Source organism: Cricetulus griseus, chromosome 3, assembly GCF_003668045.3.
Source record: "Cricetulus griseus strain 17A/GY chromosome 3, alternate assembly CriGri-PICRH-1.0, whole genome shotgun sequence".
Lineage (NCBI taxonomy): Eukaryota > Metazoa > Chordata > Mammalia > Rodentia > Cricetidae > Cricetulus > Cricetulus griseus.
Window position 1 is genome coordinate 78,104,979 of NC_048596.1, and position 15,930 is coordinate 78,120,908.

At 44.2% G+C, this 15,930-nt stretch overlaps 1 protein-coding gene across 2 annotated transcripts in view; it reads right to left on the reverse strand.

Annotated features, from left to right (window-relative positions):
• Prkcb (protein kinase C beta) overlaps positions 1-15,930 on the reverse strand; it is a 333,644-nt gene that overhangs the window by 58,199 nt on the left and 259,515 nt on the right. For both annotated transcript variants that reach the window (XM_027410280.2, XM_027410279.2), the window contains exon 10: positions 6,408-6,581. In XM_027410280.2, the coding sequence (XP_027266081.1) occupies positions 6,408-6,581 (174 nt within the window). The remainder of the gene's footprint in view (positions 1-6,407; positions 6,582-15,930) is intronic.

Consider the following 15,930-nt stretch of genomic DNA (forward strand, 5'->3'; position numbering starts at 1 on the left):
CCTTCTTCAGCATTGCCCTTAGGTCCCACCACACCCTTGGACATCACTGCTAAACCAGATATGGCCTGAATCACCATTGCCCCTTGGGTGCTCAGGGGGCCTCAATGGACATGTCACCAGGACAAATTCTATAAGTGGAGACCATCCCCATCTCCATCTCTGCCCTCCTTTGTATTCTAGGTTGATGCTTCTCCCAGCATGCCTTTGCAGCTGAGTTATTGCTGGGCCATGGCAGCAAATTTGGGGAGGAAGTAACTTCTGTCCTTCAATGACTCATGAAATCTAATTCTATTTAAAAAAAAAAAGAGGTGCATATGTTCAATTGAAAAGAAAACAGTTAAAATAGATGTTTTGCTGAAGAAACTTAACTGCCTGTGCCCACTGGCAGTTGGGAAATTACATGAATGTGCCTGGCTGACAATTGTCCCTGAGAAAAACTGCAAAAATATTGGAGGAAATGAAATTATTTTGTGACTGTTCAGCAAGGGGCCCCAGCCCAACTCTAATCACAGAACCAAATTCCACTTAGCATTTGTTCGATTCAGTCTTCTGTCTCTTTTAATCCCCATGTAATGGGCTCCCTTTATGAGATGTTAAAACCCATATTCAGAGCTGTTAGTGACTTGCTAGGAGTCCTGTGGCCAGTAAGCACAGGTCCATATTCATCTCCCTGGGGAATGCATGCTTTGCCCTGTGTGTTTCCGGGACAACACACTGGAGCTCGCTTTGCCTGAGACTGGCTCATCTAATGAGCAATTCTCTTCCAAAAACTTGTGTATCTATTTTGCCATCTTGTGGCAATTAAAAAAAAAAATAAGAGACTGAGGAGATGGATCATAGACTCTTAACTATCAGTGCCCTTGCATTTGCTGTGTAAACATGAGGACCCAAGTTCTAGTCTGCACCCATGTTAAAACCTGGGTGGGGTGGCATGTACTTGCTACCCAAACTCTGTAAGAGGTAGATATATTGCAATCACTGTAGCATGATGACCTTGTCTCAGGGTAATAAGGGACAGAGCAGATCACACATGTCATCCTCCTCTGGACTGTGTGCATGGGTTTGCATGACTGTATACATGTGTGTGAAAATAACACACATCCACATCAAATTTTAATTCCTTTTTATAGATATTTCTGAAATATTGGGAACTCAAGGAGAAGACAGTTACCCATGAACCCTCCCCTGAATCTAATCAATATTTTGATTTGGCCATGCCCACATCTGATTCTTTTCCATGTGCGTATTTAGGCCAAATACATTTAGAATACATCAAATGAAATTTAATATTCTATATTTTCCACTCGTGGAAAATGCCATGCATATTTTTGAAAGGTTTGGAAATACAGCACAAGGGTACTTCTGATAGAATTTTGCTTTTCTAAACAACTTTCAAAATAGTGAGTTGTGTGTCATTTCAAGAATGGCAAAAAAATGTCCTGGGTATTACTGGATGCATTTCACGTTCATCTGTTTTAAACACTTTACAGATTTTTTAAAAACTTCTATCATGGTACCTTTAATTTTCAAAATTCTCCATCTCTAGCAAAAAAAAAAAAAAAAACTATCAAGTTTGCAGTATGCTACAATAGATTTGTCGTTCTTTTAAAGATAGCTGACTCATAAAGGAATTCTGGGTCACAAAATACAATATGACAATCCACTCAGGCTCAGCTGGCCCCCCGGCTGCTCCTCAGACACAGAGAGTGTACTCCTTCTGCCTGGGGCTTTCACACACACTCTTCCTGCCACTGCTTTGCCCCCAGATAGCCCTGCCTGCTCTGGTCTCTGCTCAAATGTCAGTCTTATTACCAAGGCTTTCCTTGCTGATCCCATCAAAAACTGTCATCTCACAACACCAGTCCAGCTGACTCTAGCTCCACTATTTTTGTTGCTGTTTTCATTGTCTTATCTCCCTGGTAGAATGGGAATCCCAAAGGAATGGGGACTTGATCTTTTGTTCACTATGTGTGACACTGCAGGGACTTGACGCAATGGGTTCAACAAACATATATGTGTTGAAATAACTGAGCATGGGAACACACCAGCCACATGTCCAGACTTTCAGAGATGCTGCCTGCTCCAGCCCTGCTGCCCACCCCCAACATCCCTCCAAGGCCAAGGGCACAATAGTGCTAGCATGAGAATTGTGCTAGATGACCACACCTAGAGGGCCTCCCCTGAAACTTTCTGCTCATGCAAGCCATAATAACAACAGCCATGATGCTCCCCACAATTAATCACTTCCCATGGAGGAAATCCTAGCTAACTTACAGAATCCATATGAATGGGGGTGGCACTTCACAGTAGAAAGAATACTGAACAGGTCATTAGGAAACTCTGCCTCTAGTTCTGGGGTTCCCATTTGCCAGTTACGTAGCCCGAGTCACTTTATTTTTCTTGGGGTCAATTTCCTTTGGGCAGAAAAACAGGCAAGTGTTGTCAAGAGTGGATACAACAACAAAAGGGAAAATACCTTGTGAATCAAAAGCAGCCATGGGGAATACAGGCAGGAGGGGGAAGGGGGCATCGAAGACTTCCAGACTTGGGGTTCTGGAGTCTTCTAGAATAAATCTAGGCTCTATGACTAACTGGTTGTGTGAAATTACACATTACTTAACTTCCCTGACTGTCATTCTTATTTGTAACGTAACCTGCCAAAAAAGGGGCTGGAAGGTGTGGTGAGATACCACAAGACACAGACTAGGGCACTGCTCACTGCTGCTTTGGGTCTTGCTTGTAACATGGTTACTGTGGTGGTTTGAATGAGAAACCTCCCCCGTAGGCTTAGTTCCTAATTGGCACTGTCTGGGGAGGCTTAAGTGGCACAGTCTTGCTGGAAGAAGGGTGTCACGAGGGGTGAGATTTAAAATTTGAAATCCACTTTCAGTTTGCTCTTCCTCTTTATGCTATGGTTGAGATATAAGCTTCTTGTTCCAGCCACCATGCCTGCCACTTGCTGCCATGCTCCCCCTGCACCATGATGAACTCTCATCCCTCTGGAGCCACAAGCCAGGGTAACCCCTTCCTTCTAAGTTGTCTTGGTCAAGGTGATCTACCACATAAACAGTAACATGGACTAACATAGTCACTGGTAAGGTCACTTGGTGGTGTCTCAAAATGATGCGTCTCAGCTCAAGTAGGAAGAATTGGGGGCTCAGTGCTGTGTCCACAGACAAGTGTTCTGTGTCCCTGGTCCCTATTCTTCCAGCTATGGACAACCCCTATTGTAACATCTGTGTGTGGCTGGGAGGAAACAGCTCTGAAGAGTCACACATGTTAAATGTTCCAACAGAAAGACAGTTTCACCCCAGAGACGGGAAAACCAAGGGGGTGGAAACATGAGGTTTTACAGAGCATGTGGGAGGGACAGACTGGGTAGAGCTCAAGACCAGATGGGGACATTTGTGTGCTGGGAATTCCAACTGAGAGCTGTCAGGTAGAATGATAGCCAGGTCATCCAGACTCAAAAGATCTCCTTGTGTTTGGTGTATATGTTTGGTGTATTAGTATTAATACACTAAACAAATTAATCCTGGCGCTGACATGTCCTAGCTGTGTGGTCTCAGTTTCCCTGTTCTGTGAAATGCTTATGATAGTAGGGTCCATCTAAGAGTTGCCAAGGAGCTTAAATTTGCAATTCCCATGTCATACATAGAGTGGGCATTATTATATTTAGTTTATGCGAATTAAAATACACGCACTTAGCTTCAAAAGTAAGAAAATGGGACTGAAGAAATGGCTCAGCAGTTAAAAGTACTTTCTGTTCTTCCAGAGGACCCAGGTCCAGTTCCCAGCATCCACACTGGGGGGATCAAAACTGTCTGTACCTCTAGCTCCAGGGTCTTTGATATCTTTTTCTGGTCTCCACAATTGCCCCCACACACTTGGTTTACATACACACACACAGACACACAGTTTTTAAAAATTAGGCTAAATTTGATGACACATGCCTTTAATACCATCACTCAGGAAGTAGAGACAGACTCATATCTTTGAATTAGAGTCCAGACTGGTCTACATAAAGAGTTCCAGGACAGACAAGAATGCATAGGAGACCCTCTCTCAAAAACTAAAAAATGAAAAATAATAAATATTTTTAAATAAAGAAAATAATATAAGTTGGGACATTTTATGCAGTGATGCACAGGCTACAGCTGAGATGTCTGGGTGTCTGTCTGAACATGGCTGAGATGACTGGGTGTCTGTCTGAACATGGCTGAGATGTCTGGGTGTCTGTCTGAACATGGCTGAGAAGGCTGGGTGTCTGCTACTCTCTCAGCTGGCCTCACTAGGCCTTTTGCTTGGAGCAAATGAATTTCTCCAAGCATCACCATTCACCCACCCCAAAAAGCCAAAAGATAGCCCCTAGAGATGAATTAACTATTTCATCTTACTGTCACTTGGTGAGAAAGTTGCCTGTTGCCTCCCTTGGCTTTCCAGAGTGGGAGACTGCCTGGAAGGAGTCACAGAACCTCTCCCTAAGCAGGATAATATTCCACTGACTCTCCCAGTTCTCAGTCCTTTCTCCCTGGCATGTAATAACTCTTGGAGGAAAACTTAGTGCTTGGTACTATTGCCACATAGATGCAGCTCCTGGAATATAATGTCAGGAAACTGAAACACAGATGGGGGGGGTACTTACCATAAAAAAGTAACCTCAAATCCACTCCACATTGCCATTTTCAAAACAGTTCATTACTAATGAAGATGCTGTCCTTTAATGAATATTAGTCATGAATGACTCATTCCTCCCCTTATTGACACACTCAACTGAAACTGCAACTGCAGCTCCAAGTGCTACTGGCCTGTTTACCAGGCAGCCTGTCATTCATTCACACACTGATGTCCATGAGTCAGTTTGAGAACTAGTCATGGAAAGGGGGGAGGAGAACCTCAGGGCTTATGTCCTGACTCTGTTAACATGTAAACTCTTACTGACCTGAATTCCCCACAGTAACATTAGAGACATTTGACTTCTTTTGTAACTGATCTTGGCTAAGTACCCATACAATAGAAATTATCATTCATTTACAGTTTTATTTACAGTGACTCTCATGTTTCCTTAAAAGTACTTTAAAAAGTAAGATTTAGTCCCCCTTCAAGCATAGTTGTGAACCAATTAATTACCCTGAAGCTTAAAAAGGGAGAAAAATGAAGCATCAATTCTGTCTTTTCTGTATGAACCAGATCACCAGGAAACAAATGAGGGAAAGCTACTCTTTGTAAAAGCATTGCAGCTAGTAAATGCAAAGCAGACATCCCCATCTAATAATCCCCAATGAGTGAATGAACTTAGTGCTGAGCATTGGTCAGGCCAGCATCACCACGATTCTTGAGCATTACTTGCCTTTGGTGACAGACTGCATCCGGAACCTAGGGTCACCTATAGCCTTACTAAGGTATAGAAGCTTAGTCTGACAAAGTCTGTAGACCCAGATTCCAATTTGCAGAAAGTGCAAGGAACAGAGAGGCATGCAAAGGTGCTGTGAGACTGCAGTAAGCAAACCCCAGACTGAAAACACTACAGATCAAATAGCCCAGAATTTTCAGCAGATCAAAGAATGTGACGGAAGGGCTTTGGGGGCTCAACTAGATCAGCAACAAAAGGTGTACCAAATTAGATGCAGGATATAACAACATCCATCCCATCTCACTCAGAGGGTGAGATTTAAATCAGTGTATAGGTTGAAAGCTGAGGGGTCCAGAAGGATCCTACCAAATCCCTGAAAGTATCTTTAAGTCTCGAGGCCATTGGCCCTTCACAGAACCACATCTGCAGGAATGAACTCTTAATTTGCACTTGTGCTCTGGCCTCTTCTCCTGGGCAATAGAAGCCACCATCTAACAGGACCAGGGAAGGTCAGGTCCCACTGAAGTGACATCTTGCTCTTGCAGGGGAAGCAGCAGAGGGTGCATGAATGTCCTCAACTCACCCTGGCAGCCATGTTCTGAGCTCACCAGCCCTTGCCTACAACCCTGTGCTCAGCCTCGGATGCCCTCTTAGGGCTGTGCTCTCAGAAAATCCTTCCCTGTAAAGGCCCCTAGCAAAGGCCTCAGGCAACCTGCAGAGATGTACACATGTTCCTCCAAAGAATGGAGAGGCTGACTGTAACTATCTAGAAGTACAAATTATAAATCTTGCTGAGTCCCTGTCCCCAAGTCACCCCTTAATGTTAGAAAAGGCTTGACTTGATTTGCCTGAGTTGGGACAGCATCTACTCTGGGGGACAGCATTCAGTGGCAACCTTGGGAACTGTTAGCTGATTTCTGTGGGGCCAGCATCCTTCACCTTCCACAAGGCAAAGTGGCCAGTATCTCCTTAGGATGGCTGCTGTTAAGATAGCATTACTGGCTAAAGCCTATGGAAACCCTGAAGTGGCTTCCCAGAGCAATGGACCAGTTACCATGGTCTGGAAGCAGGAATGGAGCTGAGTCAGGAATGGCGGCTTCCCAGGCAGAGCCAGCACCCGCTTCTCCACCATTGTGCACTCCACATCGTCATCTTGGATCACCACATCTTTCTTCAGGATCTTCACAGCATAGAGCTCATCTGTACCCTTCCGCTCTGACAGCATGACCTGGGAAAGACAGCAAGTAATCAACACCATTACAAGAGGCCTGGGGTACAAATATGGGTACCTAGAATCATGCAAACTTTCCCCAGCTTTGGACAGACATGCTGTGTTAACCAGAGAGAATGAATAACAATTTCCAGCCATCTCACACTTTGTTTTTTTTTTTTTCTTCATTTTTTGTTTAAATTAGAAACAAGATTGTTTTACATGTCAATACCAGTTCCTTCTCCCTCCCCTCCTCCTCTGCCCTCCCACTAACACCCTACCTATTCCATACCATTTCTGCGCCCCAGGGAGAGTGAGGTCTTCCATGGGGGAGTCTTCAGAGTCTATCCTTTGGGATAGATAGGGCCTAGGTCCTCCCCCGTGTGTCTAGGCTGAAGGAGTATCCTTTATGTGAAATTGGCTCCCAAAGTCCATTCCTATGCTAGAGATAAGTACTGATCTACTACAAGAGGCCCCATAGATTTCCGCACCTCACACTTAAGTCTTATCAAGGGAAGATGGTTTTGGGAAAAATGAGAATATATTGAACCTTTTGGGACATCCATCAGTAACAATGCCAGTCAACATGGCTAGAATGACAATCACCCCATGGAAGCAAGTTTCACTGTCTTGTTTTAATCACTGGCATAATTCCAAATCTTCTAACGTACCAGATAGGTGATCAGTAAATAGTAAAAACACAAGAATCAATGAATGATTTACCAGCTTGGTAAAACTGGGTTTGAGTTGAGGCCTGGCTCTTTCTAGACAGAAACAGAGGAGGAGTGGATGGGGGCACCAGGGGGATGGGATGGGAATAGAGGAAGGAGGGAAACTGTGGTTGGGATGTAAAATAAAAACGTGTGTTTGAGACACCTACTTCTGTATTCCCTCCATGTGTCCTGTTCTGTAAGAGCCTGCTGGGAATGCAGCAAGAGTCAAGCAGGTACATTCCTTGACCCCGAACTCAAAGAGGAAAGGGGATCAGACAACTAATTATAGGAATAGTCAATGCACTGTTTTAACAGCCTTACCTGTTGTCCTGGGGCCTCTTCCTACAAGCTGCGGTCATAAGCAAGGTCAGCAAACCAGGTGGCTTACGGACACAATGCTATTTTCATTATCTTATTAGTATCCTTGGTCTTGACCATATCAGAGGAACTATGCCCAGTGCATGATATTCTCAAGGAGGCTCTTGGGAAGCAAAAGCTTGGACCACATTCCAAGGAGACCTGCCCTGTTTGGGAAGGCCTCCCTGAGGAAGAAGTGATCTGACTGGAATATTTGCTAAAGGTACTATGCTATCTGTCTTGTAAGCAACATTCATCAGAACCATATTTTTGAGCAGTTATCAGTGTATCAAGCAATTATTGCTTTTCATTTGTTATTTAGGAAGCAGACACTGCTATGAATCGTATAAGAAACTGGGGCATAGAAGGCTAAGGAGACTGCCGGAGTGCCACTCAGAGCAAGGGCAGGATTCGAACGCAGGTTTACAGGTCAAAGTTTCTGTCTTTATTCTTTTATTATTATGTGTATTGTATGCAGGTGCTCACGTTCCACGGTACGCATGTGGAGGTCAGACAACTCTCTGGAGTTGTTTTTCCTTCTTCATGTGGTCTGGGCATCAAGCTCACATTGTCAGGTTTGCACGGCAAATACTTTACCCATGCAGCCGTCTCAACATTCCTATCTTTAAATGTGTCACTTGAACCTCAGAAGAAGCCTCAAAGAAGTTAAGAGATTAAGGCTAATCTCCTGACACAGGTGAACAAGAGAATGCAACTGAGACTTCAGGCCAGATGGAATAGGGATAGACACCCAGGAGCTTACAGGTAGGTCAGCATACCTGCTCAGCTCCTGTCTAACAGAAAAAGGTCCAACCAGACCCAGTCACGGAAGCTTCCAGGGTCCTGCATCCACACACAGACTCTCAGGCAGAGCTCAACAGCTTTCTTGAGCTCCCCAGCCTCTTGCTTCTACTGTCTCCTCTCACCTTTCAGTCAGTGGCACCAATGGGCACTACAGATGTGGGGCCATGTAGGATGCTTTAGGAAGACTTCAGGCACACAGATCCACTACAGTGGGCCTGTTCCCTTCCTCTGTCTCCCACAGAGCTTCCCATCTCAGTGGCTATTACCTATGTGGCAATGTCTCAGTCCTCAAAATAGCTACTGGCTTAGGTGGCAATCCAGCTGCAGGGTTCCAGCCCTTGCCAAGGCAGGGATGATGACCAAAGGAAACCAATGTCCCAAGGCAGAGAATCAGAAGCAGGTAGGATTTTCTGCTCTCTGGTTGCAGAGAAATCTGGGAGGGAAGAGTACAAGGAACAGCAAGGTGATCTAGATTGGATGTAAGTGAGGAGAAGGATAAGTGATGGGAGGAGAGCCTGCACCTGAGAGGCTAAAATGTCCTGTTGCACCCAGACCTTCATCACAGTCTCCAGGACCCTCCTGTCTGTCTTAATGGAGCAGCAGGCAGTGACAATATCCAGGACCATGGGATGATGACACAACCAAGCCACCCCGCCTGCCCTCATGTGCCTTTTCCACATTATTCTTAACACCTAAAATGACATTTACTAACTGTTTTTAAGACTCTAGTCACTACCTGGCATATCCAAGGCATTTAGGTAATGCTTATATGGGAAACAAAGACAGCAAAAGTAAAAATGCAAATAATTAGCCAGAACTAGCAATGGCCATGGCCACATTCCCCCGTGTTACTGAAGTGAAAATAAATCTCTTATTAATTGCATCAAGCAGTTCCTGGAGCTTCCAGAAACTTTAATACCAGCACAGAGGGCGTGGGTTGTTTGCCCAGCTGTCCCTGCATCTCCAGGGTGAGGATTCCACACAGAGTGAAAGGATGTGTTGAAGTAACGTTCTTATCAAATTCCAAGCCACATCTGTTACCCAAGAATCTTCAGGGAGAGATGTGATAAATAGCAGAACTCCAGTGACAGCAAATAAAATAGAGAAAAGCAGCCCAAGGACTCCCTGGTGGGAAGTTTGTGGTGATGAACTTTGCTGCCAGATCCCAATGGTGAGGTGTGCCCAGCATCTTGGCCTCTGTCCACAGAATGGATAGTGCTCTGCAATGGTGAGTGTGTGGATTTGAGTTAGAATGACTGGTATATACATCCAAGATCGGCCATAAAGTAGTTGTGTGACATTGGGAAGTCCACTCAGCTTTTCTGAGCCTTAGTTTCCTAATCTGTCAAATGGGCATGCCAAAAATCCTCAGCTGGTGGTCTCAGGAACCATATGGGGTAGGGCGTGTATAAAATGCAACTTAATTCAACACTGGTTGGCAAACAATGAACACTTAACACCAGCATTGGACTGTCTCCCAGGGTGGGCACAGCAAAGAACAAAAAAAAAACGAGGTGGCTTCAAACAACAGAAACATATCCTCTCAGAGTTCTGGAGGCCAGCAGTCCAAAGTCAAGATGTTGGCAGGATCAGCTGCTGATGAAGGCTACGGAAGAATTCATCCTGTGCTCCTCCCCCAGCTTCTGGCAGCTGCCAGCAAGCCTTAGCACTCCTTGGCTTATAGATACATGGGTCACTCCAATTTCCACCCGTTTCTTCACACAGTGTCCCTCCCTGTTGTTCTGTGTCCGTGTCCAAGGTCACATTTCATTAGGACCCACTTTAATCCAGAGTGACCTCATCTTAACTCAATGACACCCACAAAGCCCTATGTCTGAGGAAGGTGGCCTTCACATATGCCAGTGTTAGAATTTGGGGTTGCATTTTTGAGGAGAGTGAAAGGGAGGACAGTGGATAGAATAAGCCCGGGGGATGGTTCATCCTTGAACCAAGTTCCCATGATTGCTTCTGACCAGCTCAGCTTCCACTCTTCTTACTCCCGAGCTCCACACACACTATGCTCCATGCAACAAATGATGCTTGAAAAACTCAAGCCAGTTCCTATCACTCCACTTTCTTGAAACCTTATCCTGTCTTCCAATAGCACACAGAACAAAATACCTCTCTCCTAGGTGTTCAAACATCTGCGCTCTGACCTCCTAATGGCTGGTCACACTCCATGGTGACCCCAGCAGGGTTTCCTAACTGCCTACCTTGTCTAAGCATGCAGTGCTCATGTCATGGACACCAACCACGTCATCTCACTCCACAGCACTTTTCTTTTGTATGTATATATGTGTGCACATGCATGGTGTAAACACGTGTGTACATACATGTATGTGTGTTCACCCATGAGTATACTTGTGGAGGCCAGAGGCTGCTTCAGGTATCATGCACCATTTGTTCCCTGCCTTATTTTTTTTGAGGCAGGGTCTTTCACTGAACATAGAGCTCACAATTTTGGCCTGATTTACTGGCAGCTGAGCTCTAGAGATGTGAGCTCTGGGGATCTATCTGTGTCCACCCATCTTCACCCCAAATGCTGAGGTCACAGATGAATGCTGCTGTGCCTGGCTTTTATGGAGGTTCCAGGGATCCGAACTTAGATCCTCATGCTTGTGCAGCAGGCACTTTACCACAGAGCTGTCTCCCCCCATCTCCCTTGCAGCACTTTCCACAGCGGGTCCTGCACTGATCATCTGCCTTAGCTTTTTTCCTTTGTGAGGTCAAATATTTTGCCATCGCTCATACTTCTAACATCTAGCACACAGTGAACAATAAACCAATATTTGTTCACTAAGTGAGTTAACAGATCTGAATGAGGAAAAGCAGCCACAACTCCCTAAATCTAGGTCACCTATCTGGTTGCTCGGAGCTTCAAGTGCTTAGAAGCTGGTATTATTTAATGCGTATATATGACTTCATTCAACCCATATTTCCCAAAGAACCTGAGAGAGTATTCAAGATTATATAACATAAACAAGTGAATTGTATGACCCAGAAACTATACCTCAACACAGATGGCTAAAAATGACGATACACTATATAGCCAATACTTATGTCTGTGTATTTGTATATGAGTGTGTGTGTGTGTGTGTGTGTGTGTGTGTGTGTGTGTGTGTGTGTGTGTGTGTGTGTTTGTGTGTATAGTAGAGATATTTTAATGCATCATTTTGCCATCCTTTTCTCTTCCCACTTTCTTCTTCCCTTACCTTCTTCTCATCTTTCTTTTCTCTCTTCTTTCTCCCTCTTTCCTAGAAGCCAACACAACCAGCAATACATAGAATGTAATAACATTGATATTTTCTATAGGGAAAGTGGTTTTGATTTCAAGCAGAAAAGCATGTTCTTCCTGTAACTTAGGTCTGAAGACAACTCCTTCCTTGCACAGACCTTTGCACAGGCAGAGCTATAGTGGATGCTGTTCTTAATATCATCCCTGTAACGGGTCAGAAGACGAGGGGAGAGAGAGCAACATATGCAGTATCATCAGAGTCTGAGAGCTAGCTGCGCTGGCTGTTTTGGGTCAACAAGACACATGCTAGAGTTATCTGAGAAGAGAGAACCTCAACTGAAAAAAAAAATCCCTCCGTAAGAGAGGCCTGCAGTCAAGCCTATAGGGCATTGTCTTCTTTAGTGATTGATGTGGAGGGGGTGGTCACTCCCATGGTGAGTGGTGCTACCCCTGGACTGGGGGGTCTTGGGTGCTATAAGAAAGCAAGCTGAGCAAGCTGTGGGGTGCAATCCATTAAGCAACATCCCTCCATGGCCATGGCATCAGTTCCTGCCCCCAGGTTTCTGCTTTGAATTCCCCTCATGAAGTTCCTCAGTGATGGAGTGTAGCCCAAGAATTTCAAGTTAAAATAAACCCTTTCCTCCACAAGTTGCTTTCAGTCATGGTGTTTTATCACAGTTTTAGAAACTCTAACTAAAACACTAGCCTAGCAAGTAGAGATGAATGAAGATTTCAACCTGATGACTTTAATCGGTACATATGCATCTAAAATAGAGAAAAAGATGTTGGGACTCAGGATCCCCAAACTCTATCTTGAGCACAAAAGGTGTCGGTAAGGTGCCTTAGCAGAGATTGGATGAGAAGGGGAAAAGTAAGGAAATAATTAAGTCAAAGCTCCTGTGCCTACAGAGTAGACACCATGGGAAACTGAGGTCTGTGTCCCACATTCCCTATACCAAGTCCACTAAAGAACAAGCTTGTTGGCAAGGTTGGGACCAAGAACAGGGCATCTACTGAGGGTCTTGTTGTTCTCTGGGGCTGTCTTCAGTTTGGTTCCCATCTGGCCTCTCTTAAGACTTGCAGGAGTACATGTTCTTGTCTAAGCTTTAAGGAAATCACTACCTCTGCCTTCTCTCATACACTCTTTAGGTTTTGCCCTACGTGCTCGAAAGAGCTACTGAGTCTCCACACTGCACATCAGAATCCCCTGCAGGGCTTTTAGGAGTTGATGGTTGGGCCACACTCAAGGCCAATTAAATCAGAATCTTCTAACTATTTGGGTGCTACCTGTGTCAGGCCTGTGTAGGGGGATGACAGGGAGGTGAAATGGCTGTAGTCCATCAGGATACATGATAATGGTCAGGATCTTAAATGTGGGCGGAACACTGTCCAGTTGTTCTCCCAAGAGCACTCAGCCACTTAGGGGTAGCATTTTGGGAGAAATCTGGGTGCATCCTGTTTCCAGGATGAAGGCTAACTTCAGCATCCTTGTCTTTACTATACAGTAGACATGTTAACAATCTCTATAACGAATAACTGAACGGCAGCAAGTGGAATCTGATGATCTGGAAGCTTCTACCTAACAAGAACTGTAAAATCATACAGGTATAAGTTCAAGTTCCCAAATTACAAACTCAAATTCTGACTTTTATATGTGCTCTTCTCTTTATTGTTGGGAAGGTCAGTTCAATTTCTTTGTCTGTTTCCTCATCTAGTAAAGAGGCATAATGGTGTAGTCTCCCTGGCAAGGTCACACAATGAGACCAAATGGCATGATACAGGTGAAAACCTGTATTTTGCACCACAAAAACCATGGTTATCAAAACAAAAACACACTTAGGAAAAACAAGAAGTGGGTTCAAATTCCTTCCTGGGTATAAATGTTTCTTTTCCACATCCTCCATATATGTGAGAAGGCAGAACATGAATTGAAAAGACACAATACTATTGTTGTGAATTATGCTGTGGGACATCTCATGCAAAGGCCAGAATGAAAGGCATAGCCATTAAAGGAGAGCTGGACAAAAATCCTCTAGAGGACTCTAAAAAGATGCTCTCTAGGAATCTGGTGCTTAGTCAGTAGCTGACAGCCTTCCTATGGAACTGGCAGATCATCTACTAATACCTACAATTCCAATGGAGAGGAAGGAACTGTATCTACCAATGTCCAGGCCTCTTAGGTGCATACTGTCTGTCATGTAGACTTGTCAAAATCCTCCTTTAGCCTGGATCTGTAGACCAGTGACAAAGAGAGGGGCTTAAATAACCCCATTCTTTGTGATGGTCAGCTTTGTCAATGTGACCTAAACTAGAATTACCTGGAAGAATCTCCATGAAGGATTGTCTACATTGGATTGGCCCATGAGCATATCTGTGGGATATTGTCTTAATTACTTTAAATGATATGGTAAGACACAGTCCAGTGTGGGCAGCACCATTCCCTAGGCAGGAGTATCTAACAGCTGAGCACAAGCAAGCAAACAAGCAAGCAAGCATGTATGCTTGCATTGTTTCTCTCTTCTCTAGACTGTGGATATCATGTGAATAACTCTCTCAAGCTTCTGCTGCTGTCTTCCCTGCAGTGATGAACTGTAATCTGGAATTGTGAGTTAAAAGCAACCTGTTCTCCCCTAAATTGAACGTCCTTTATAACCAAAGACCTGGAGTAGAAGGAAAACCTATACCAGCTAGGAGCTCTTTCAACATGTTAGATGTGAGGATAAGGCACAGACAAGAGCCTGGGATCCATAGAGCCATGATGGAAACTCAGTAATGCATGGCTGGTGAAGAGTATCACCGATAGTAAGAACTCAGGGTGCTGCTGACTTCATCTTGCTTAGGAGTTCTTGATTTGTGAGGCCCTCTTGTCATCAGTATGAAGATGTCTTACATGTTCTACACCATCTTGAAGTTTCAGAATTTTGTTCCATCAAGGTACATTCCTTTGGTTTGAGTTTGGACACTTTTCTAAGTGCATGTGTACACATATATACATGCTCAAATTATATATGATACGATGGCTGCACCAGTTTAATATCAAATCGTGTGACTCAAGAACATCAGTGTGTTTGCCTCTAGCAGCAAGGAGGAAATTAGCAGTCTAGAGTGACTCGGGGCCTTTACAGCTTGTTTAGAGAAGGCAACCAAACAGAGGCAAATCTCAGAGAAAAACTAAAATGTGTAAAAGAGAAGTTGTGTGCACTAGAAGTGGATATAGACCTGGTTGGAACGGAATAATTTCTTCCATACAATCTTCAAGTCTACTCAACAGAAAGGTGATAGTCACCATGCACAGCAAGTTGGGGACATAAGTCAGCTGTTCCACGTTTCTTACACAAAGGCTTCCGCAGGTGAAAAGTCTCTTAGCCAGGCATGCAGGTGCACACCTGTAATCCCAGTACTAGTGAGGCTGAAGCAGGGAGACTGCTGTGAATTAAAGGTCAGCCTGGGCTATAAAAAGGGAGATGCTGTCCTGAAACGAAAGAAGTTTCTTTATAAAATAAAAATGAGTACAAGTCTCTTTAATAAGTCTGAATCTGTAACAGAAACGAGCTGATTTTCATGCCAGAGGTCAGGGTGGCAAGTGCATCCAGAATTAAAACTTTTCATTTCTTTATTGCTTTTATTGTGTGTGCATGTTCCTGTATGTGCAGGTACACATGAACATGTATGTGGAGTCCAGAGAATGACCTTAGATGTTAGTTATTAGGAATCATCATTTTTGTTAGATTGATTGTTTTTAAAGGACACATGCAATTTTTATTTGGCAGGCCTGTGTGTGTAGACTGCCATGTGAGGATGGCGTGTAAGGGCTGTGGTGCATTGTGTGAGCTCATCTGAAGGGCACACACTGACTGTGGAGGTCACCACCATGCCATCTCTGCAGACATTTTGGCCACATGCTCTCTTTGAAGCTCTTGCTTCTCAAGTTTGCTACTTTATTTTATTGCACTTTACTTTTAAGACAGGTTCTCTCTCTGTAGTTCTGGCTGGCCTCAAACTTGTGATTCTCCTGCTTCAGCTTTCCAGAATGCTGGAATTATAGACAAATTCTTATGATCTAGCCCTAGCTGGCCTGAAACTCAATGTGTGGCCTTAAAATCAGAGAGATCTGCCTGTCCCTGCCTCCTGAGTTCTGGTTTTAAAGGTGTGTGACTTACTGGTCCGCTTTTATTTTTGAGATAAGGTCTCTTACTAGTCTAGCTCACCAGAGATCCATCCATCTTCACTCTCTTAGATTACAAGTGTGCTTCCCCAT